Source organism: Bufo gargarizans, chromosome 1 (genome assembly GCF_014858855.1).
Source record: "Bufo gargarizans isolate SCDJY-AF-19 chromosome 1, ASM1485885v1, whole genome shotgun sequence".
Lineage (NCBI taxonomy): Eukaryota > Metazoa > Chordata > Amphibia > Anura > Bufonidae > Bufo > Bufo gargarizans.
Window position 1 is genome coordinate 198,510,346 of NC_058080.1, and position 26,676 is coordinate 198,537,021.

Sequence of the window (26,676 nt, forward strand, 5' to 3'; positions counted from 1 at the left end):
TTCAGTATGTGTAGGAGTGTGGATACATACTGCTCCACCATGTTGGTGAAATGCTGCCTCCTGCTAAGACTGTCTAAATTAGCTAGTGGTTCTGGTTGTTGTGGCGTGCTGACAAAGCTTTTCCACATTTCAGCCATGCTAACCCTGCCTTCTGTGGTGCGTTGGCATCCTCTTCCTCCTCCTCTGCCTTTGCCTTGTGCTTCCACTGTGCCCCCTGTGTCAGGTGGGAATGCCACCAGCAGCGCGTCTACCAGCATGTGCTTGTACTCGTGCATCTTACGATCACTCTCCAGAGAGGGAATTAAGGACGGTACGTTGTCCTTGTAATGGGTATCCTGCAGCATGGCCACCCAGTAATCAGCACAAGTTAGAATGTGGGCAACTCGGCGGTCGTTGCAGAAACACTGCAGCATGTAATCGCTCATGTGTGCCGGGCTGCCCAGAGGCAATGAAAAGCTATCCTCTGTGGGAGGTGTATTGTCTGTGTCCTCTGTATCCCCCCAGCCATGCACTAGTGATGGCCATGAGCTGGTATGGGTGCCACCCTGCTGTGAACAAGGTTCCTCCCCAATCTCCTCCTCCTCATCCTCCACCTCCTCATCCTCCTGTGCCCTGGCTGGACAATGATGTACCTGGCATTTGTGGGTGTAGGAACCCACCCTCGGAGCCACTTGTGAATGACTGGCCGGAAACCCTACAAAATGATCACTCTTCCTCCTCCTCCTGTGCCACATCCTCTTCCATCATTGCCAGCAGCGTTTTTTCAAGAAGGCATAGAAGTGGGATAGTAACGCTGAGAACGGTGTTATCGGCACTGGCCATGTTGGTGGAGTACTCGAAACAGCGCAACAAGGATAACAGGTCTCGCATGGAGGCCAGGTCATTGGTGGTGAAGTGGTGCTGTTCCGCCGAGCGACTCACCCGTGCGTGCTGCAGCTGAAACTCCACTATCGCCTGCTGCTGCTCACACAGTCTGGCCAGCATGTGCAAGGTGGAGTTCTACCTTGTGGGCACGTCGCATATGAGAAGGTGAGCGGGAATGCCGAAGTTACGCTGCAGCGCTGACAGGTGAGCAGCAGCAGAGTGAGAACGCTGAAAGAGCGCACAGATAGCCTGCACTTTATTCAGCAGCTCTGACATATTGGGGTAATTTTTAAGGAATCTCTGCACCACCAAATTCAGCACATGCACCAGGCAAGGGATGTGCATCAAACCGGCTAGTCCCAGAGCTACTACGAGATTTGGCCCATTATCACACACTACCAAGCCGGGCTTGAGGCTCACTGGCACCAACCACTCATCGGTCTGTTGTTCAAGGCCCGTCCACAGCTCCTGCGTGGTGTGGGGTTTGTCCCCCAAACAGATACGTTTTAAAACTGCCTGCTGTCGTTAACCCCTGGCTGTGCTGAAGTTGGTGGTGAAGGTGTTATGCTGACCGGATGCGGAGCTGGTAGAGGATAAGGAAGCGGAATAGGAGGATGAAGCAACAGGAGGCAAACTGAAGCGCCCTGCAATCCTCGGTGGTGGACAGACATGCGCCAAACTGAAACCCGCCTCAGGCCCAGCCGCCACTGCATTTACTCAGTGTGCTGTTATGGAGATATAACATCCCTGACCGAGCTTACTGGTCAACGTATCCGTAGTGAGGTGCACCTTAGCCACAGATGGCGTTGCGCAGTGCACACCTGATTTTGTCCCCCACTTGGTTTTGCAGGAAAGGGATGGCTCGCCTGGAAAAGTAGTGGCGGCTGGGCACGACGTACTGTGGGACAGATACTGCCATAAGGCCTTTAAAAATCTCAGTCTCCACCAGATGGAATGACAGCATTTCAAAGGACAGTAATTTTGAAATGCTGAAATTCAGGGCCAGGGATTGGTGGTGGGTAGGGGGTGCTTCCTCTTCCGCTCCAGTCTTTGGGAGATGGAAAGCTAAATGCTTCCGTGGGACATTGTGGAGATGCTTGGTGACCCAGGTGGTGGTGTTGCTGGCAGATCCTCTGTTTGCGGGGTGGTAGGTGGCGCTGTTACTCCAGAGGTGGATGAAGAGGCTGAGACTGCAGCAGAAGAGGAAGCAGGAGGAGCCTGAGACATTTCTTGGTTTTTGAGGTGTCTACTCCACTGTAGCTCGTGCTTTGCACTTGAATGCCTGGTCATGCAGGTTGTGCTCAGGTTGAGAACATTTATGATTCGTTTCAGGCTCTGATTGCACAGCGTGTAAACCACTTGTGTCTTGTAGTCAGCACATTGTCTGAAGAACTGCAATGCCAGGGTACTGTCTAGGGGACGGCCGCTACGCTTTTGCACCCTGCTCCCTCTTCTGCTGTGCTGGTGGCTCTGTGCAACCACCGCCTCTTTCTCTGAACTACGCAGGTCACTTGCATGACCTTGGTTCCATGTGGGGTCGAGGACCTCATCGTCCTGCACATCATCTTCCACCCAGTCTTCACCCCTGCCTTCCTTGTCAGTCTGCACACTTTCAAAAGCTCCAGCAGTTTGCACTTATGTTTCGTCATCATCCGAGACATGCTGCGATGGTCCTCCCATGTACTCATCTTGAAACATAAGTGGTTGGGCATCAGTGCACTCAATCTCTTCCACTTCTGGGGTAGGGATAGGTGGATGGCCCTGGGAAAACCTGCTAACAGAGTCATCAAAAAGCAGAAGAGACTGCTACATGATTTGGGGCTCAGACGCTTGGCTGATTTGCAAGGGAGTGATGTGAAAGACTGATGGACATCGGCTGCAGGTGCCATCTCTGATTATTTAGCATGAGACTGGGTCGGAGACAATGTGAAGGAACTGGAGGCACTGTCAGCAACCCAATCTACTATCGCCTTTACTTGTTCTGGCCTCACCATTCGTAGAGTCGCATTTGGCCAGACCAAATACCGCTGCAGGTTCTGTCGCCCACCTGGGACTATATGTTTTGTCAGTATTGTCTGTCCTCTCCCTGGTGTTTCCCTTTAGTGTTAGTGGTGCGGACTAGTGTTCCCACCGCCCTATTCACTACTTAGGGCTCATCTTAGGGAAAGCCAGGGTTTAGGCACGTGATCGGCGTACGGGTGAGAAACCCTTCTAGGGACGTCAGGGCAGACAGGTGCCAGCCTCAAGGTGAGTTAGGGGTCACCATCTTTCCCTCTCCCTTGGACAGGGCCTTTCTTTTCCCTCCCTTTGCGTCACGTATGTGATTGGCACGCCACTCGTGGTAAATTGTGTATTTTGCCAAAAAAGGGTGTTTTATTAATAGAAGAATATAACCACAGTATCTAAAGTGTGTATCTCACATGTACAGACCTAGACTAGGCCGCAATTTAATTTTTTTTTGCCCAAAATGGTTGTTTTTCAAATAACTAAATTGATTCACAGTATGTAAAGAGTGTATCTCACACGTACAGATCCAGACTAGGCCGCAATGAAAGTTTTTTTTACCAAAATGGTTGTTTTTCAAATAACTGAATAGAACCACAGTATCTAAAGTGTGTATCTCCCAATGACATATGCAGCAAAGGCTGCAAAATTACGTTTTTTGCCCAAAATGGTTGTTTTTCAAATACACAAATAGAACCACAGTATGTAAAGGGTGTATCTCACACGTACAGATCCAGACTAGGCCACAATTATTATTTTTTGCCCAAATGCAGCAAGGGCTTTAAAATTGTGTAATTTGCCCAAAAAGTTTGTTTTATTAATAGAAGAATATAACCACAATATCTAAAGTTTGCATCTCACAGTATCTCAAAGTTTGCATGGTTGTTTTTCAAATAACTAAATAGAACCACAGTATCTAAAGTGTGTATCTCGCAATGACATATGCAGCAAAGGCTGCAAAATTAAGTTTTTTGACCAAAATGGATGTTTGTTTAATAACAGAATATGACAGCCGTATATTACCCTTGAATTTCACACGTGCAGATGCAGCAAGGGCTGTAAAATAGTGTATTTTGTCCAAAAAGGGTGTTTTTCAAAACACTGAAAATTATAGCTGTTTTCCTAGATTAAATTGCACACTAACTAATCCTGCAAAGTCACCAGATGTTTGATATTGCCAAAAATGTGTGTTTTTTCAAAGCCAGATTATTATTGCAGTATTTCAAGCTTGGATTTGAATGTCACAAAAGCACAGATGCAGTGCTGGTGCATTGAGCTTGCATAAAATGGCTGCCACCGCCCACCTAACTAACAGACGGATAAAAGTTATTTTTCTCTGGCACTGGGCTCAGGGCAGGTTAAAAAGATTGTGCACTGCACCCACACAACTATATCTTTGTAGATCGCTGAGTTCAATTGGAGTTCTGATAACAGATTCTGTCCTATTCTCTCCCTCACAGCAGCAGCAGCATCCTCTCCCTACACTAAGCACAGCAGAGTGACATGCAGCGCTACGTGACTCCAGCTTATATAGAGGCTGGGTCACATTCTACACTGGCCAATCACAACCATGCCATTAGTAGGCATGGCTGTGATGGCTTCTGAGGTCACACAGTTAAACACTTTCAAAAAGCGCTAAGAAATCACCGAACACCAAACCCGAACCCAAACTTTTACTGAATCCTGTAACGGATCTCCTGGCACCCCGACTGGGTACCTCCGTTGATGGATGCTCCTAGCACTTCCTGAGGACTCTAAGCACTCTGCTCTACATCAAAACCACCACAGGAACAAGGAACAGGAACAGCTGTTACAAGAGCTAGTAGTTATAGCCAGGGAAGTATAGCAAATCTTCAGCGTATAGCAATCCCCAGTGTCAATCAGTTACCCACACACCAGCCTCAACATGATGAAGGGTAAAACAGGAACTCCTTATTGAACACACAAGCATTGACTTATATACACATTTTCCAGCAAGGGTACCACCCCCGTGGCCCTGGTTGGGAACTGAGGACATAACATAGCAGCCAATCCTTTACAGTTTTACAGTTTAAACACAAAAACTATACATTCAACAAACACAATGACATCATCGTCTGTGATGCAATTAACAAAAACAATGGCATTGCCTGGCATTGCACTCAATAACAGAATAGGCATTGTCTTTGACGCAATCAACAAAATACAGTTACTAAAACACAATGGGCTCTGCCTGTGATACAATTACCAAACATAATGGGCTAACTTAATCACTCACAGGCAGAAAACACATATTTTTCCCCAACACACAGAAACCACCTGAACACCCCACATATCCCAATAATTTATACATCCATGAATAGCTCTGATCTGGGTGAACAACATATCCAAAAATCACCCAGATCCGAGCAGGAGTTCCCGAATTCCATGGAAGTCACATTTGGCCGACCGCAAGCATGTCCAAAACAGTTCCACAGATTTAGGCTGTGTGGCCGGTCTGTCTTCTCCTTCAAAGTTAGTATAGGGGCCATAATCCTGAGGCAAGAGGCTGGCAAACAGGCCCCTCCAAAACCCAGTGGCGAAGTTATCCTAAATCATAAAGTTTGGTACGAACCGGAACTTTACAGTTTGGGTTTACTCAACCCTTCTCATGATAGCATAATTGTCAAAAATCCTTAATCTTTCAGGATTACCGCAATTTTTTTAGACAATTTCAGCAAATTCATCTTCTTTTGGCTTGAAGATAGGCACGGTTTATCCAAAGTGTCCCTGGCCATGGGCAGGTATGTGATAGACTCAAATTTACTAAGACATGTTGGTAAGTATGGGATAGGTAAAAAAATATGTACAGTACAGACCAAAAGTTTGGACACACCTTCTCATTCAAAGAGTTTTCTTTATTTTCATGACTATGAAAATTGTAGATTCACACTGAAGGCATCAAAACTATGAATTAACACATGTGGAATTATATACATAACAAAAAAGTGTGAAACAACTGAAAATATGTAATATTCTAGGTTCTTCAAAGTAGCCACCTTTTGCTTTGATTACTGCTTTGCACACTCTTGGCATTCTCTTGATGAGCTTCAAGAGGTAGTCACCTGAAATGGTCTTCCAACAGTCTTGAAGGAGTTCCCACAGATGCTTAGCACTTGTTGGCCCTTTTGCCTTCACTCTGCGGTCCAGCTCACCCCAAACCATCTCGATTGTGTTCAGGTCTGGTGACTGTGGAGGCCATGTCATCTGGCGCAGCACCCCATCACTCTCCTTCATGGTCAAATAGCCCTTCCACAGCCTGGAGGTGTGTTTGGGGTCATTGTCCTGTTGAAAAATAAATGATGGTCCAACTAAACGCAAACTGGGTGGAATAGCATGCCGCTGCAAGATGCTGTGGTAGCCATGCTGGTTCAGTATGCCTTCAATTTTGAATAAATCCCCAACAGTGTCACCAGCAAAGCACCCCGACACCATCACACCTCCTCCTCCATGCCTCACGGTGGGAACCAGGCATGTAGAGTCCATCCGTTCACCTTTTCTGCGTCACACAAAGACACGGTGGTTGGAACCAAAGATCTCAAATTTGGACTCTTCAGACCAAAGCACAGATTTCCACTGGTCTAATGTCCATTCCTTGTGTTCTTTAGCCCAAACAAGTCTCTTTTGCTTGTTTCCTGTCCTTAGCAGTGGTTTCCTAGCAGATATTCTACTATAAAGGCCTGATTCACACAGTCTCCTCTAAACAGTTGTTCTAGAGATGTGTCTGCTGCTAGAACTCTGTGTGGCATTGACCTGGTCTCTAATCTGAGCTGCTGTTAACCTGCGATTTCTGACGCTGGTGACTCGGATGAACTTATCCTCCGCAGTAGAGGTGACTCTTGGTCTTCCTTTCCTGGGGCGGTCTGCATGTGAGCCAGTTTCTTTGTAGCTCTGTGTATCCACCTGACTTCTCCACAACACAACTGATGGTCCCAACCCCATTTATAAGGTAAGAAACCCCACTTATTAAACCTGACAGGGCACACCTGTGAAGTGAAAACCATTTCAGGTGACTACCTCTTGAAGCTCATCAAGAGAATGCCAAGAGTGTGCAAAGCAGTAATCAAAGCAAAAAGTGGCTACTTTAAAGAACCTAGAATATGACATATTTTCTGTTGTTTCAAACTTTTTTGTTATGTATATAATTCCGTATGTGTTAATTCATAGTTTTGATGCCTTCAGTGTGAATCTACAATTTTCATAGTCATGAAAATAAAGAAAACTCTTTGAATGAGAAGGTGTGTCCAAACTTTTGGTCTGTACTGTATATACTTTATTCTAATCTACAGCATGAAGGACCAATGATATCTACTATGATGATCAGTAATCTAAATAGTCATTTGTACTAGATTTTCAAGATATAGTCATTAATATTTAGTGCTATGCTTCTACATTAAATATGCAGTACATATAATCAAAAATTATTCAATAGAAAACTCAGCAAAAAACCTATGGATGTCATTCATGGTCTCCTGTACAGAGCTACAATGTGGGCATGTACTGTATATAGACCTTAACCACCAGTCATAAATTTACAGTGGAAGTTGGGGATTTAAATATGGCGCTCATGACCCGCAGGTTCCTAGTATTAAAAAAAAAAAGGAGACACCTGGGGCTAATGTATATAATCAGCGATAACTCAGATCGCAGACATTTAACCCTTCAAATGCCATGGTCAAATATCACCACAGCATCTGAGAGCTGAAAACCCAGAAGCAATCCTAGTGGCAATCGGGAGAGCCGTTTATTCCCTGCAACAGCTTTAGAAGGATCCTAGGAAGACACTAACTGTGGCAGGCTCCTTAGGAACATACTGAAATACATCTCATGATTGCATGTTGAAGTTCCCTAGGGGAACGATAAAAAAAAAAGGCTAAAAAAAAGTTAAAAATAAATAAATAAAATTAAAATATAAAAAAATTCTAATCACCACTTTTCCCAAAAACAAATACAAATAAACAATTAAGAAAATAAATATCATAGGCATCGCTGCCCATATACTTTTACAATCAAAAAACATTTTTCCAATACCGTGGGCGGTATAATTGAAAAAAAAGATCAAAATTTGAGATGAGCGAAGTTTTGAAAAATGTGATTTGGTCAAGAAATTAGATTTGTTACTAATTAATTTGTTGTCACAAAACGCTATAAATCAGCTATACCCATACATCACAGTGGCTGAAGGAATGTATGGAGCGCATTTTGGCCGAGATCTTCAAGCAAGATGGTCGCGGCTGCTCAGTCACAAGCAAATGTATCAGGTAAGTATATATTTTTTTGTTTTTTAAACTAGTTCAGTTTAAATGGATTCGCTACAGAAAAGCACCAGGAGATTCTGCTAAGAGGCGAATCGACTTTATCCTGAAATTCGGATCACAGTCCACTTTGTGGACTTCGATTCGCTTATTACTAGACATGTTCTTTAATTTCCGAAAAGGACACATGGATGTGAATAGCACACAGATAACATCCATGTGCTACTTTTTTGGTGGACAGTTAAAAATGAATGGGTCCATGTGCTATACGCAAAAAATTGACTTGGATGGTGTGCATGAAGCCTTACTAATAAGGGCCATATGAGCACATACGTATGAACACGTGCACCACTTGCTCTCACTACACATTGTGCAGTTTTGTGTATTCATATTTTCTCTTTGTCATAATATTTTTTGAAAATATAATTGAAATAATGCTGTCTGCAAAAAAAAACATGGAGACGATTATTATCAACACTAATTGCTCTAATGAATCCCATTGCTTCTGTGAAATATTTGTAATGATAATTGTCATGACAACAATGACACACATGCCTAATATGTAATCTCATTAAGACAATAGGTCATAGTGCACTAGACATGAAAGTATAATTAAATGCAAAGCAAATATTTGTAAAGGATTTTTTTTCATCTAGAGCATGCAATAGAATGACTGTAAATTAATTGGTATGCTGAAGGCCAGTCCCTTCAAAATGTCAAGTGTAGCCTTTTTTTTAAACAAAAACTTATTTTACATTATTTTCTAAACCTAAAAAAAAAAAGAGGAATAAAAAAAACGAATTAGCAACCTGACCACCTGTTGTAAGTAAAGACTTATATGAGCACAAGGGTATTAGTAATTAAATGGTGGCTGAAATGCCAGATTGAGTTTCTGAGGTTAATTAATTTATTCATACTTTTTCCAAAAAAATTGAAAACCGGAGCATAGCAGATGTTGAAAAACATCAAGGTCACTGAGATCATAGGAGCGTGAGAAAGAAGCCCTACAGGCATAGCAGTGCTACTTGTAAACTTAGCGAGCCCTCGAAACACCGCGTCGTTATTCAGGCTGCTGTAAGTAATTATGGACAAACATACTGCCCGGGGGTGGAGTTGTCTTACTTTAGTAGTTATTCAGGATCACAGCAAAACTTTATGCTGATACATTGTGACATAAGAGTAATACTATGTGGAAAGGGTGTGACTCACATCAGTGTCAGTGTTGGGAGCAATTTCATTTTATAACCATGTAAACCATGGGCTTGTCAGTTCTTGAGCTCTTAATACACAGTTTAGTCTTGGCCAAATACAGTACAGCTTAATGAACGCTAGTGTGGGGTTAGTTTCATGAACAGGTAGAGCAAAATTTGCTGATGCATGATATTTATCGAAGAACATTAAATTGGCTTAAAGTTACTAATGTGTCTGCAACAAAAATGTGTCTAAATTGGCATAATTTGGCAAATCTACACGTTTTGCTGATATGCTGGACAAGGAGGTGGGACCTAGTGGAAAATAAGTGGAGCTTTGCAGAAAATAGGCAGCCTATCATGCGTGATTTTGTGCCAAAATTGCCCTACAATTCTGACGTAAAACTATATCTCAAAGTAAGTGTCACAAACCAGCGGGTGTGAACCCACTGTGAACTTGTCCTACGCTGATGGTGGGCAAGCTGGTCCAGGCAGACCAGGAGGTACCTGTGGTACAGGAATTGTCAGCAGGGTGAGTTGTTACCAGGAGAAACAGTGCAGGACCGGAAGAAGAGGCAAAGGCGAAATCCGACAGGCAATAGGTCAGGGCAGGTGGCACAGGTACAGGTCAGGCAATCCGGATCAGCAACATTACAGTCAAGGCAAGCAGGCAGGGATCAAACAGGTAGCAAGTCAGGAACACAGGAACACAAACGGATATCAGGAACCTTAGCAGGACACAAGGGCCTTGATGCTGAGGCATCTGGGAAGGGGGCTGAGTCAATTATATATGTGCAGGGAGGCTAGGATTGGTTGACAAGGTCACATGATCCAACACATAAAACACAGGAAGTGACGAGCGCCTGCCCTTAACGAAATGCTGCAGGAAACAAGCAGCAAGCATGCTGTGGCCGGGGCTGAAAGGAAACACTGGCAGAAGATCACTGCTGAACACAGTGCCTGGGACAGCGGTGGTAAGCAGGGGTTCCCTTACGTCCTAACCAGTGGCACAGATGGGGTATTCTGCCCCTGTGGACTGGTTAGGACAGGTGGAAGTTTAATGAACAAATAAAAAACACTGGCATGTACACGCCCTCCCTGCCCCCAATAAAGAGGGGTGTAGCCCTCATGCAGTTGTGTTTTTTTCTGTCCTGCGGACAGGACGGGACGGGTGGTGCACTCCCCCCCCCCCCCTCGGGGGGGAGAGTGTATTATTTTCCCCTTTTTTGATATTTTTGTTCCCTTTGGGAACTAGGCCGCTCCTTCTATGCGGCCGGAGGACGTGTCTCGGGCCTTGGCTAAGTTTCCGCTCCTGCTGCTGAGCCCCATCACGCTTGGGCTTACCTTGCCAGGTGGTGTGGCCGGGGCAGGAGCGGGAGCTGCTGGAGCGGCGGTAGCGGCGTCCGCATGTTTTGCTGGGCGCCGCCATCTTGCGGAAGTGACGTCGGGTGACGTCACTTCCGGGTCTGTCTCCGGAGCGCTGCTGCGCTGCCGGGATTGTTCTTTTTGATTATTTAAGGCCGTGGGGGGCCCTTTTGAATGTTTAGGTTCCCTCTCTGGGGCACTTAGTTATATTTTGGTCATTGTAGACCAAGTTATAAACCTTAAGATTACCCCGCCCCCTTTGTGGGCGGGACTTTCTTTTTGGCGCCAAAACGACCTATTTAAACTTGGTGAAGCTCCAAGTTCAGTCTCCTGGAGCGCAGCTTGCTGTCAACCTTGAGTGTGGTTTGGTGTTTGGTGCTAGAGAGTCTTGCTACCTCTGTGCTGAAAATCGTTATTTCTATAAAAAAGCTTGTTAGGATCTTCTGGGTAAAGATCCTGAAACTTGCGATTAAGCTTTGTTTCCTTGAATTTTGCTAAATTCATGTTTCTTTAATTTTCAGCCATGTCGTCGACCGGTGACGGAGAGCGAGACCCCGGCAGGAAATCCGCGGGCAAGAGGCGTCATCTGCAGTGCCATGACTGCCAGATTGTCTTGGAGGACTCTTACGACTTCTCCCGCTGCCCACCCTGTAGGGCCAAGTCAATCCCCCAGTTGGAGCCATCTGTCCACGACGTGGTTGATTGGGTGAAGGGATACATGGAGTCCAACATGACCCAGGTCAACGCCTCCATCCAGGAATTGAAGAATGCCCTGGTCGCCAAGCGTCATCGTCCCTCCTCCCCCCATCGTGCGATGGAGGTCTCGGGGGGTCAGGAGGCGAGGGAAGGTTCCGCCTCCTCCTCAGACGAGGAGGATGGATTTTCCTATTTTTTCCCGCTGGAGAAGGCCCAGCGGCTACTAAAGTCCGTCCGGTCGGGGGACAAGGACGTTGACCCGGGGGAAGCCTCATCCTCTGCCTCTAGGGGGCCTAGGGCCTTTAAAGCGGATGATTCTCTCCTATCTCTGATGAAAACAGAGTGGAGAAAGCCGGAAAAGGGTCCAGTGTTGACCAAAAGGTTCAAGGCCGTGTTCCCGGTCAGGGAGGATCAGGTATCTTCCTGGGGGCCTGTCCCGAAGGTGGACATGGCAATTGCAAAATTATCCAGGAGGACCCTGATCCCTTCAGACGACGGGTCAAGTTTGTTGGATCCGATGGACCGGAAGGCGGACTGCGCCCTTAGGCGCGCCTATTCCTCGGCCTCCGCCTCCGCCTCAGTCGCGATTGCGTCGTCCGAAGTGGCGAATTTTTTGAAAACAAGGTTCTCCCAAATTGAGTCTGACCTGGACCATGGGGTCTCTAGGGACGACATTCTGGCCTCATGCAAGACGGCCAGCCTTGCCATTGATTACTTGTGCGACGCAGCTCCACAACAACTGAAGCTGGCATCTAAGTCGATGGCCCTTTCAACCGCGGGCAGGCGTCCGCTGTGGTTGAAACCCTGGAAGGCCGATACGACCTCAAAGCACAATCTGTGTGCCATGGCGTACGAACCCGGCAAGCTTTTTGGTGCAGAGCTGGACCAAATAATGGAGGGGCTGTCGGACAAGAAGGGCAAGTCCCTTCCCCAGCAGTCCTTTCGTGGTCGGGGCAGGGGGTATGGTTCCAGAGCGGAACCGCAACCCAGACCCCAGAGGAATTGGGGTTCCCGTAGAGGAGGAAAATCCTCTCGGGGTTCTAGACCCCCCAAGAAGTCCTCGGCGCTCTGATTGCGGGCCTCCTCGAGGCTCTTGGTATTTAGCCGGTCTGACTGGAAATCTCGGGCCCCCTTCTCCCCACATTCCCGTAGGCGGTCGCCTACAACATTTTCTACCTTGTTGGCAGGATCATATCCAGGACAGTTGGGTCCTGCGTGTAATTTCTCAGGGCTACCTGGTAGACTTGAGCAGTCGGCCTCTGGACAAATTTGTCCAGACAAGGCTTCTTCCCAGCAACAAGCAGAAGATTCTAGAAAGTTACGTACTAGAATACTTCCAGAAGGGGGCCTTAGAGGAGGTTCCTCTCCAAGAGAGGGGAACAGGTATCTACTCCCCAGTTTTCCTGGTACCCAAGAGTACCGGAGGGTGGAGAATGATTATAGATCTGAGGTTCTTCAACCGTTTCATAAGACAAAAGAAGTTCCGTATGGAAACTATCCAGTCAGTGACCAATCTTCTTATGCCGGGAGATTTCCTGGCAACCTTGGACCTCAAGGATGCTTATCTCCATATTCCCATCCATCCTGGGTCCAGAAGATTCTTAAGGATCGCGGTAAACATCGGGGGGGTCCTAAAGCATTTTCAGTTTGTGGCCCTCCCGTTTGGGATTTCTTCAGCCCCACACACTTTCACCAAGGTGGTGGTCTCTGTGGTGGCCGCACTAAGACTTCAAGGCTTGAGCATAGTTCCATACCTGGACGACTGGCTCCTCAGAGCTCCTTCCCAAGCGATCCTGTCCCAACACATCCAACAGGCTGTTACATTCCTACATCTGTTAGGATGGATAATCAATTGGGACAAATCCCAACTCCAACCAGCCACCTCAGTAAGGTTCCTGGGGTTCATGGTGGATTCAGTCAGGATGACGATTCATCTCACTCCCGAAAGAAGGCAAACCGTACAACAGACAGCCCGTTCCCTCTCTGTACCAAAACAGGTAACAATCCGAACGTGGATGAGGATGTTGGGACTAATGTCTTCAACCGCAGAGGCGGTACCTTGGGCATTATGGCATCTACGTCCGCTCCAGTCGGAAGTATTAGCCAAGTGGAATCACAGTCCGGTAGGACTCAATTCCGTGCTCTCCCTGCCTTACAAAGTCCGATCCTCTCTGAGGTGGTGGTCCCACCTCATGGACGGCAAGTCCCTGATCCAGCCCTCTTGGATCATACTTACTTCAGACGCATCCCTAGTAGGCTGGGGTGCGCATCTTCAGGACAAAACAGTCCAGGGAACTTGGACACCTCAGGAGAGGTTATTGTCATCGAATCTCCTGGAGATCAGAGCAATCAGACTAGCTCTTCTTCATTTTGCTCCCATCATCCGAGGGAAGGCAGTGAAGGTACAGTCAGACAGCATGACCGCTGTGTTGTATATCAACAAGCAGGGAGGCACGAGGTCACAAAGTCTCCTGAGAGAGATAGGGGTGATTTTGGATTGGGCAGAACTGAACCTCACCCACTTATCAGCCGTTCACATTCGCGGAGTTCACAATGTGATTGCGGATCGCCTGAGCCGAGGTCTTCCAACCGGAGAATGGTCACTTCATCCAGAGGTCTTCAAGGAGATAACACTCAGGTGGGGCATGCCAGAGATCGATCTCATGGCAACGAGGTTCAACACCAAGGTGGAGAGGTATTGCTCCCTTTACAGGGAGGACAACCCGGTGGCAATAGATGCACTGTCAATCCCATGGAGGTTCAGGCTGGCCTACATCTTCCCTCCAATTTCCTTGATACCAAGGGTCTTGATGAAAATCAGGCAGGACCAAGCGTCAGTTATCGCCATTATCCCATACTGGCCGAAAAGAGCTTGGTTTACCCAACTCCTACAGATGAGTCGGGGTCAATTTCTGAGGCTTCCCCCAGAGAGAGTACTGGTGTCGGGGGGCACCCAGGTCTCCTCAAATCTTCAAATGTTCAACCTGACAGCCTGGAGGTTGATCAGTCCCTTCCAAGGATAGAAGGGCTATCGGGGTCTGTCTTGAGAACCCTGGAGCACTCCAGATCGGAAGCGACCAACAAGGCCTACTCCAGAATCTGGAAGATTTTTTCGTCCTGGTGTGCTAGGCATCAGCAAACATCCGCTGAAGCTTCCATCCCGATGATCCTACAGTTTCTACAGGACGGTCTGGACAGGGGGCTATCACCCGCTACCCTTAAAGTGCAGATCTCAGCAATCTCTGCTTGTCTCAACAGAGCTGTTTCTCAAGACCCCCTTATCAAGAGATTCCTGAAGGGAGCCTCAAGATTAAAGCCTACAGTAATCAGACCCATCCCGGTTTGGGATTTATTGGTCGTGCTCAGGGGGTTATCATCTCCCCCCTTTGAGCCCCTAGAGGAGGCGGGATTCAGGTTTCTAACCTGGAAGATCACCTTCTTGTTGGCTGTTACCTCTGCAAAGCGAGTTGGGGAACTCCAGGCTTTTTCTGCCTTTGAGCCTTATACAAAGTTCCTGCAGGATCGGGTACTCCTCAAATTTTTACCTACCTTCATCCCAAAGGTTCCCTCCTTTGACAATATTAATCAGGTGATCTCCCTACCAACATTGGCTCCATCCCCCTCCTCTGAGGAAAGAGGGCTCCATACCCTCGACATTGCGAGATGTCTTAGGATTTACCTGGAACGCTCCAAGGTATTTAGGAAGGATGAAAACCTCCTTATCCTTTTTTCCGGTACCCATAAGGGGAGGAAAGCCTCTAAGCCCTCCATCAGTCGCTGGATTAAAGAGGCAATTCGGGAGTCCTATATGTCTCAGGGCTCGGAGCCCCCTGAATTTGTAAGGGCCCACTCTACTCGAGCAGTGGCCACTTCTTTTGCAGAGAGAAGCTCGATCCCATTGGATGTGATCTGTAAGTCAGCTTCTTGGAGTTCTCACTCCACTTTTATCTCACACTATAGAGTGGATACTAGAATACATGGTTATTCCTCATTTGGCCGGACAGTGTTATCTTCCGCCAGGCATGAGGACCCTCCCATGGGGGTTTCTACTTGCTAAATCCCCATCTGTGCCACTGGTTAGGACGTAAGGGAATTGTTAATTTCTAACGATAATTTGTTTTCCCTTAGTCCTAACAGTGGCACACAAATTTCCCCCCCTTGTTTATTATTATTATTATTAGTATTTTTTGTCTACTTGTTATTACACAACTGCATGAGGGCTACACCCCTCTTTATTGGGGGCAGGGAGGGCGTGTACATGCCAGTGTTTTTTATTTGTTCATTAAACTTCCACCTGTCCTAACCAGTCCACAGGGGCAGAATACCCCATCTGTGCCACTGTTAGGACTAAGGGAAAACAAATTATCGTTAGAAATTAACGAAACAGCGGCGCAAAGCAGCTGCTGTTACAGTAAGCCAACCAATAGTTGGTAAAAAAAATGTCTATACCTGCACCACATTTATCATCCAGTCTGAACCTCTTTGATAAATCTAGTGCAGGTCTAGACAAACTTACACCATCTTTAGGATTAGTAATTCTGGGCCATTATGTCTTGACATATGGCAGATTTGGTTGACTGCTCTCTTGTATGGGGCCTTCTAATGTCATGGGCTAAGAATGAAATAATTGCAAAGGATATAATAAAATAAAAAAACTGAAATAAACGCAATTTGATATTTTAGTATAATCTTTTTTCAGAATTCTAAGTGTGAATATACCTACAAACACTTAGTAAAACTAAAATATATTACATTGCATACCAAATTTTGTATAAAGCATAAACTATATATTGGGAGGTAGTTAGTCCGGTCTCCATGACAACATGTATCAACATATGTCAAACAGATGTATAAGTAAGAGGACGTTCCGTTAACGGAACGTCCTCTTACTTATACATCTGTTTGACACATGTTGATACATGTTGTCATGGAGACCGGACTAACTACTTAAACCTCCATGGACAATGCGTTAACCATCCCTGACGAAGGAGCCCGACAGTCCCCGAAACGCGTAGGAGGTTTTTTGTCCCACGGAGGCTACGGTATTCACAGAGGTGACGTCACCGAAGCGGTTTCCAGGATGACCATAACAACAAGCTCCCTCGCACCACGCTTGCTTCCGGCCGGGGCAGCGTCCGTGCTAGCAGGTGAGCCAGGAGGACGTACTTACTACAAAAGACTTACAGGAAAAGAAAATGATACACCATTGAATCTAATAAAGCAGGAATTTATCAGGTATATATTGCACTTTATATTGCACACTGGAGATTTGTGCCCTCATCGATTGTATTAGCTTTTTTTTATATCCTCTCAGCACAGATAGTGACCGCTACGGACTGTCCATTTATGGTCTCTATATATAGTCTCTATTTAGAGCCATCCGTACCCTCTCTTTCCTCCTTCTACACTCATTTACACATTAAAGAAATAGAGGGAGATAGCGGTCAGGTTTGCCACTCCAGCGCTTGTGTCTTACGTCACCTACGGGTGCTATACCTACCGTTTGTATTATTTAAATGGATGCGCTTTCCTACAATATTGAGATCCTCTGCTGGATCTCAAAATCGGAAAGGAAAACGCAGGTGTGAAAGTAGCCTTAAAGTTAGTGGTTTATATCATTTTATACTACTGTATTTTTTGGGAGATACAGTATGTAATTCCAACGCAATGTGTCTAACAATAAAATTAACATTTTAAAGTGTAACTGTAATTTATTTCCTAATGTGTAGGGACATAGATAGGGAACATTTTGTAATATAGCTTATATTAGCACTCTCAAATGCGTTTCTAAAGGACATCCATCTTCCGAATACAGTACAGTGGAGTTCTGAATGAGAAGGTTGGCTTGGCGGGAAGCTGCTGGACGTCTGCTCTCACTGCTGCCTCACAGATTGGGGACAGTAGAGTAATAACTATAGATTAAATGTTTATTCATACACCTAGGTCTTTTACTGATCACCACTCACCCTATTCTTCACTAGTCAATGGCTGGTCACCTTGGGTTACTTAAAACACCTTTCCATGTGAGAGGAAGAGGTTTCTAGCCGGCTAGTTTCCTGCAAATGTACGCTGTATTGTTGTCTGTCTGTGTACCATCTTTATGCCCATTTCCTGGATTTTGACCCTCCGTTGCCTGACCTCACTTGTCCCTCACATCTATATTGACCCTTTACCAGCTGCCCTGATATCAGACCATTTACTGTACCATATTGCACATTTGTTGCCTGTTCTGACCTCGGCTTATTCATGACTATAATTTTTCCTGATCTCTTGGTGTCCTGCACCAACGTTTCCTGACTCTGGTCAGGTGTCAATCATACAAAGACTACTTCAAGAAGTAGTGGTCTGGTGGCTCCCTTGCAGCAAAGTCCTGATACATATACAGGAGTTAAAGAGTGAATACCAGGGGACTTCCAGTATAACTTTCTTAGAAGTAGCTCAAAGCCAGATCTGTTGGTTGACACAGTGGTTCCAGACCCAATGCCGTAACATGAGCATTGCATGACCTTTGGGATGAATTCACTGGCACCTCCACTCATGGGAATATTGTCAAATGTGTTGAATGTTTTTCACCTTTGAATAATCTTTCTTACTGTAAAATGATGGACTTCAAATTGTTTGGAAATGGCTTTATAACACTTCTCAGATGGATGGGCAGCAACAAATGCTTCTATAAGATCATTGTTGATGTATGTCCCCCTTTGTGTTGTGTCAACAGATGCTTGAATGTTCCAGACTGACAAACTGCCAAAACTTCTTCTTTTATTGAGGTGGTCAAACTTGCTGATAATCAATTAATCAATGACATTTGATTCTGAGTACCTGACTGCTACTTACCCTCTTAATTCCTAAAGCAGTAGGGGGTGTACTTAGTTTTTCACACACAGCTTCTACATTTTGGTCTAGATTTTGTTAAATAATGACAAGTCATAATTTGTCATGTGTTGTTCATCTGAAGTTATATTTATCTAATTTTAAAACCTTTTAAGGACCAGTTTTCTAGCGTCCTGACATGTCTGTTTTAATAGCTTAATGCATTTCCCATGTAATAACAATTCTGGAGCATCTATTCTTGTGTCTGTATGTTGTGTCATTCCTCTGTTATTTTTACTAGAAGTTATGAATGAATTGCTATTAGCTTTCAGTAAGGGTACAGAGGGGAGGTAACAAGTTGGGGGTGTGTACCTGAACAGTCTCCCTTTATCCAATCAGTGCTGCCATTTTCAGACATTGCAGGTGCATACCCCCAACTTGTTACCTCCCCTTTGTAGCCTAACTGCAGACAGCTAGAAATAATTCATAAATTCTAGTAGAAATAATAGAGGAATGGAACAACATACAGACATAGGAATAGATGCTCCAGAATTGTTAGTACGTGGAGAATGCATGAAGCTATTAAAACAGGCATGTCAGGAGTGGTGAAAGGTCCTCTTTAAGGTTATCTGCCTAATGACTAATAGCAATGAAAACTCAGTTTGTTTTCAAGTTCTTGTTTAAATAGCAATATTATATAAGGTAACACCTGGGGACAACAAGCTAATAAAAAAAAAATATATATATATAATAGCTGATAGAAAGAGAGTGGGAGACTGTACAAAACAAATACATATAGGTGGTCATAATCCTTTTGCAGAAAAGCACACAAATATTACCTCTGACTTACAGCATTGGAGAAATATGAAACGGTGTGCAGAAATCTCTTTATGTTCTTATAATAAATAACTTTTCTATGATCCCAAGATATGACATCTTGTATCAAAATGACCAGAGCAGAACATATTTGCAGGTCCTTGACCTTATAATATCCTCAGTGTTCTTTACACAGGAGCAAGTCACAATGTGATCTAATCTCGCTGAGCTCTTGGCAAAACGGAAGAGAAAGAAAAATGAAGGCCTCTGTGAGATCGGCGGTCCTGTACTGCAGCTTAGACGACATATTGTTAATCCATATTTAAAAGGTCACTAGTACAGTCAGAGAGGGCAAGGCGTGAGCCCCCAATCTAGCTTGTTTCACTGGGTGGCAGGCTATTTATCAGTTTATATGTGGATCTTGTGCAAACACATGGCTTTCAGGACACTACTGCTAAAATTATTTCAACTAGTACATGGATTTTTTTCTCTTTCTCCAATTCCACAAATTTGCACTGATTTAATTTGTTTTAAGTGCAAGTTATCTCCTGGAGACAATGCTCAGCGGAAATACTGTTCAAAAGAAGGAGGCATATATTTAAAGGGATTCTGCCATGAGAGTTTATCCCTATACGCGAAACATATGCCCATGTCCGTACTAATAACATGAATCCTAAACTGGCCGTTTTAAACCTGCTTGTGGCTCTATTAGCCCCAAAAACAGGTTTTATAACCTACCTAAGGTGCCCAAGGGGACGTCCGTTAATACAGTGTGCACATCAGGCCGGGCGCATGCGCACTTCGCTCAACGAAGCCGCTGCCAGGAGTTCGCGGCGCATCAGGCTGAGCCTAGTGCGCAGGATCTGGCAGAAGGACGGAAGGATTGTGGAGGCGGCGCTGAGGTTAGGAAGGCAGCACTGTAGACAGGGAGGGCGGCGATTAGGACTGGGAAGGAGGCGCTGGGCACCAGACGGCCAAGTACCCTTTATTAACGGACATCCCCTTGGGCATCTTAGGTAGGTGATTGACAGGTTATGAAAACCTGTTTTTTGGGCTAATAGAGCCACAGGCAGGTTTAATAAGGACAGTTTAGGATTCATGTTATTAGTACGGACATGGGCATATTTTTAGCTTATAGGGCTAAAATCTCATGAAAGAATCCCTTTAAGAGCCTGATACAGCCAAGCGAGGACTGGCAAAGTCCTTGTTTAGAGGACTTTTCACATGGGCCTTTGCAAACTGAAAGGGGGATGAATGATCATTAGTATGATCGTTAATCCCTATTCAGTTTTCATATTGGTGGCTGCATACCCTCTGTTAACAATGTGCTGCTGACCTGCAAGCATTTTTATGCTGGCATAAACCATCCATTTGCTCCTTTTTCACGTGATCACAGAACTGTTGCATTCAGCAATTTCAGCTGATCATCAGTCCATGTTAAAAGGTCTTTAGTAAATGGATTCTAGAACAAGCTTCCCAAAAAACTGTACACTCCCTGCTCTGTTCTCTCTGTCTATGTTCCTCGCTTGGTGTCTTGTCCAACCACTACAATATGGTGGTCACGGTCTCATCATTCCCCTGTCGTCTAGTGTTAATGAAGTGATAACGTTTAATTTCACTGTAGGCATTAAAGAAAATACTTATTTTTTAGCTAGTTAAAGGCAGTGGAGCCTTACTAACCACTAGATGTCAACAAAATGAAAAACTGCAATACTTCATTTTTACAGGGATAGATATGACAATTGCACCTTTAGAAAATATTTAATTCACTTGCAGCAGAATAAAGTCATTGTAGATTGGATTTGGGGGGTACTATCTCTCCTTGGGGACAGAGTGCTTTAATCAGCATGAGGAGACTTATAGGCCACACATGCTCCTCTTAACAAGCTCAGCCTCTAATACCACCAGATGTAAGGCAGCTATCCTATAAGTCAATGTTCAACCCTTTACATAGACCCTGACACATGAGTCGGATATTAAATAAGCCAGCACCTCATCTGCAGACAGCTGTTTCGGGGTGATTGCCCCTCATCAGTGCAGAACAGAGAGTTCTGGCTTAACTGGGTGAGAGGCCTAAGTCAGGATTTGGGGGATACTATATTTCCTTGGCGAGAGCACCTTAATCTGCATGAGGAAACCTATAGGCCATACATGCTCCCCTGGAATTTTGAAAAGAGGGCAAATGAGCTCTTAACAAGCCCTGCTTCTAATGCTACCACAGGTAAGGCAGCATATCCTATAAGTCAATGTTCAACCCTATAAATGGGTCTTGAAATATGACTCGGATATTAAATAAGCCAGCATCTCATCTGCAAACAGCTGTTTCGGAAATTCTTAGAGTACCCTATTTGCCTCAGATTTCTATATTCTTTACTTAAGAACATGAACATAAACTACTGATAAAAATAAGTTTTCCACTTTTAGTCCAACAAGATTTAATCATAGATTTTTAAGTTTTCTAAAACCTTATGCTGAAATTAAATGTCAAGATACAACAACTTTCATGAGAAGATTCTGCCTCACTGTAAAGTCCACTTTTTTAAGCATGCTGACTTTACTTTTTGAAGTACTGGCAGAAAAATATGGATTCACACCAGAATCAGGACAAGTAATTGTGATGCCCAAGGTAAAGTTGGCAAAATGCACCAATTAGAGGTGGCTTATCATGTAAAGCATTACTTCTGTCCACAATTTTGTATTCTTTGTTTTCCTTTAGGACATTTACCGGTAATATATTATGCTCTATGTATAAACTCATAGTGGGGTTGTCACTTGGAGGATATTTTAATTTGACCGCTACGCACTGCCAAGCTATATGTGGGAAGTTGCCCGGGATCAGGAGCAGAGCCCTGCAGCTTGCACAGGAAACATACGTGGGAGAGAGAGGAAAGGATGCTGCAATACTGTAGTTCTCGTTTCATTTTACAATTCTCGCTTGCTATTTAGTTTGAAAAAAGCATGATAGTAAAGAAAATGCAGGAACGTTAATACTATCTCTTTAAACACTTTACAAAACACTACTATATAATCCTAGTGAAACATAATAATGGTCATATATATGGAAATGTACCAGAGTAAATGAATAGTTAGCACTGCTGCTTTGTGGCACCAGGTTCCAGGGTTAAGTCAACATTTGCAAGGTGTTTGTATGTCCTCCCAGTGTCAGCATGGGTTTCCACTTGGTTACATAGTTACAAAGCTAATAAGATTGATAAAAGACATACGTCAATCAGATTCAACCATGGCATAGGTGGGGATGTGATTCTTGACTTTTCCTTCCGTGCCTGCAAAATATACCAATTGTTTCCTAGTATTAAGTTGTCCCTATTGGGGACAGGGACTGATGTGACTGAAATTTTTTTTGTACAATGCTGCAGAATATGTTAGTGCTATGTATGCAACAGGAGAGAAATTAATGATTTTGTGAGTCGTATATAAAAAAATAAAAAGGCTTGTTGCATGAATGCCATATGTATGAAGGCCCTAAACACTCTTCAGACCCAAAGAAAATACATTGTTCTCTTTTGTTGGTAAAGTGTGGTTTTCCGGTCAAAACTGATGTACAGTTTGCTATCATCCATGAGACTTCTTAAAAAATTGGTAGTGAAAGACATCAGTTGTGATGAACTATTGTACAGAAGAATGTAGGTGTACAAGAAGCATCACTGGGATCAGGAAGGCTTGCCATGCATAAATTAAATGAGTATTAAGTTGATTGCCTTGTGGTATTGTGGGTCCTTTGTTCATCATGTAGAGAAAGTTAATACAATACTTACTAATGTATTGTGAGTGTCCATATTGCTTCCTTTGCTGGCTAGATTCATTTTTTCATCACAATATACACTGCAGCAGAGGCCATAGCCCCTGGATGCAAGCAGTGTCTAATGTGATGGAAAAATGAATCCAGCCAGCAAAGGAAGCAATATGGACAATCACAATACATTAGTAAGTGCCTTGTAATAACTTTCTCTACATGATAAATACCATTTGATGAAGTGAGACAACCCCTTTAACAATAAGGACAATATTGTTAAGCAGTGCAGTCATCATTAGTTTAATTATAGCCTGTTGTGGACCATAGGGCTGTTATGAGACAGGGCCTCTCTGAGTGGTAAGAACTTTAGGCGTGCAGCTTTTGCAATAAAATAGCAGCCTTTATGTTGCATTTCCTTCGAGCAAAGGACATAAGTAAATCACAGACAGCAAACTTGGATTACATTAATGCATTTTATTTTTATAACTTATGTAATTCTAGTTTGTTGTGTATAATTCATTTTTTTTCCCTTGCTGGAAGGAAATACAGCACCAAACATACAGACCACAGATACAGTACAGACCAAAAGTTTGGACACACCTTCTCATTCAAAGAGTTTTCTTTATTTTTATGACTATGAAAATTGTAGATTAACACTGAAGGCATCAAAACTATGAATTAACACACGTGGAATTATATACATAACAAAAAAGTGTGAAACAACTGAAAATATGTCATATTCTAGGTTCTTCAAAGAAGCCACCTTTTGCTTTGATTACTGCTTTGCACACTCTTGGCATTCTCTTGATGAGCTTCAAGAGGTAGTCACCTGAAATGGTTTTCACTTCACAGGTGTGCCCTGTCAGGTTTAATAAGTGGGATTTCCTGCCTTATAAATGGGGTTGGGACCATCAGTTGCATTGTGGAGAAGTCAGGTGGATACACAGCTGATAGTCCTACTGAATAGACTGTTAGAATTTGTATTATGGCAAGAAAAAAGCAGCTAAGTAAAGATGTCACAACCAGACAGCTGAGAAGCTCTGACAGAAGCCTTTCAGAACCTCCTCCTTGAGTTTTCTTTGTTTTGAATTTCAGTTCCTCATCTCGTTAGCCTCTCTCAGCTGTCATGTAGTTGGACTGATTGCATCCCTTTAAATTCCTCCCCATAATGCATTAGTGTGCAGCTTATACAACTTCCTGGAGTTTGTGTGCATGCTGATCCTATCTTCCAGCCTTCTACTAGATAAGTGCTGTACATTTATTTGTGATTTTCTGTTTGCTGGATCCCAGGTGACCCTGACTCCCTCCGTGTCTGGTGTAGGGAGCCGGTGGTCGTGTCCCCTCACTAGTGTAGGGTGTTCAGGTGGTATATAGTCGAAGTACATGGATATGCGACCATCCACCATTGGGATTTTTGCATAGGCTGAGCAGACAGGGAGAGAGCCAGGTCTGATGCAGGAGTCTCCCTTTTGTTCCTTAGTTTTGGATCCAGTGAGTCATATATTCATTTTGCATGGTCTTGTTTCCTGCACACCTTCCGTGACAAAAGAAAAACGAGTGGCCATCATTACTTTAAGAAATGAAGGTCAGTCAGTCCGAAAAATTGGTAAAACTTTAAAAGTGTCTCCAAGTGCACTCACAAAAACCATCAAGCACTACAAAGAAACTGGCTGACATGCGGACCGCCCCAGGAAAGTAAGACCAAGAGTCACCTCTGCTGCGGAGGATAAGTTCATCTGAGTCACCAGCCTCAGAAATCGCAGGTTAACAGCAGCTCAGATTAGAGACCAGGTCAATGCCACACAGAGTTCTAGCAGCAGACACATCTCTAGAACAACTGTTAAGAGGAGACTGTGTGAATCAAGCCTTGATGGTAGAATATCTGCTAGGAAACCACTGCTAATGACAGGCAGCAAGCAGAAGAGACTTGTTTGGGCTAAAGAACACAAGGAATGGACATTAGACCTGTGGAAATCTGTGCTTTGGTCTGATGAGTCCAAATTTGAGATCTTTGGTTCCAACCACCGTGTCTTTGTGCGATGCAGAAAAGGTGAACGGGTGGACTCTACATGCCTGGTTCCCACCTTGAAGCATGGAGGAGGAGGTGTGATGGTGTGGGGGTGCTTTGCTGGTGACACTGTTGGGGATTTATTCAAAATTGAAGGCATACTGAACCAGCATGGCTACCACAGCATCTTGCAGCGGCATGCTATTCTATCCGGTTTGCGTTTAGTTGGACCATCATTTATTTTTCAACAGGACAATGACCCCAAACACACCTCCAGGCTGTGTAAGGGCTATTTGACCATGAAGGAGAGTGATGGGGTGCTGCACTAGATGACCTGGCCTCCACAGTTACCGTACCTGAACCCAATCGAGATGGTTTGGGGTGAGTTGGACCGCAGAGTTAAGGCAAAAGGGCCAACAAGTGCTAAGCATCTGTGGGAACTCCTTCAAGACTGTTGGAAGACCATTTCAGGTGACTACCTCTTGAAGCTCATCAAGAGAATGCCAAGAGTGTGCAAAGCAGTAATCAAAGCAAAAGGTGGCTACTTTGAAGAACTTAGAATATGACATATTTTCAGTTGTTTCACACTTTTTTGTTATGTATATAATTCCACATGTGTTAATTCATAGTTTTGATTCCTTCAGTGTGAATCTATAATTTTCATAGTCATGAAAATATAGAAAACTCTTTGAATGAGAAGGTGTGTCCAAATGTTTGGTCTGTACTGTATGTTGTTGCAAAAACCGTCCAACATACAAAATGCGTCACCACCACAATGCGTGACAGCCCCTTTACTTGTCAGCGCACTCTTAATTGTAGAGTAAAAAAAGGTAATTACAGTATAAGGTTAATTAATTGCAATGTAAAAATATGCATTGTTCAGCCATAACATTAAAACCACTGACATGTGAAGGAATAATATTATCTTGCGAAAATGGCACCTGTCAAGGGATGGATTTACTCTATTAGGGAGCAAGTGAGTAGTTACTTCTTGAAGCTGTAAAAACAGACAAGCGTAAGGCACACCTTGCAAATTATGCTCAGTTTTTACGCACGGATTCTCATGGGGAAAAGCTGCAGCATAATACAGTACCAGCAATGTCTACGAGATTACACAAATCTCATGTACACTTTGCTTTTTCATTCTGTGCCGAAATTGGCCTGCCGTGCGTTTTTTTTTATTTTTTTTATCTGCAGCTTGTCAATTGTTTGTGCGATTTTTGGTGTGGAAGGTTGATATCTGTTAGAAAATAACAACAAATTCCGGAAATAATGCAGATTTGGCGCTCACAGAAATCTGCACAGAATTGTGGCCTCTTTCAGCAGGATTATGTGCCCTATCACACTGCAAAATTGTCATGGAATAATTTGAGGAACATGATAAAGAGTTGAAGGTGTTGACTTGGCCTTCAAATGTCCCATCTGATATATCTGTATGTCAGACTGTCCGTCTAGCTCTCTATTATCTATCTATATTGTAAATTTATATTGAGCTGTCGTAGTAAATTCTAGATAGTGTACATGTACATACAAAGTGTTTTCTAATGTTATCCTTCTTTCTGTTTCTTTCCTGTAGCCCTTGTAATGGTCCTGAACAGTATGAGTGTTAGCTGGAGTGCTCGTATTCAGATTTTCTTGACCTTTTGCAAGCTTGTAGCAATTCTGATAATTATAGTCCCTGGAGTTATGCAGCTAATTAAAGGTAAGCGCTAACATTTTTGTAACACTGCATGTATTTATTATTTCCTGGTACGACCGACCAGGTAGTAGTATATGTACTGTATATGTATTATCATTTTTGCTTTGAAATAAAAAATATATATATAAAGAATGAAACACACAATCCAACATTCGCAGTACTAAAATTAGGAAAAACGGCACCCTGTATTTAAA

At 44.0% G+C, this 26,676-nt stretch overlaps 1 protein-coding gene across 1 annotated transcript in view; it reads left to right on the forward strand.

Moving 5' to 3' along the window:
• SLC7A11 (solute carrier family 7 member 11) overlaps nucleotides 1-26,676 on the forward strand; it is a 221,657-nt gene that overhangs the window by 66,630 nt on the left and 128,351 nt on the right. Inside the window, exon 4 of the mRNA XM_044277144.1 lies at nucleotides 26,360-26,485. Coding sequence (XP_044133079.1) covers nucleotides 26,360-26,485 — 126 coding nt within the window. The remainder of the gene's footprint in view (nucleotides 1-26,359; nucleotides 26,486-26,676) is intronic.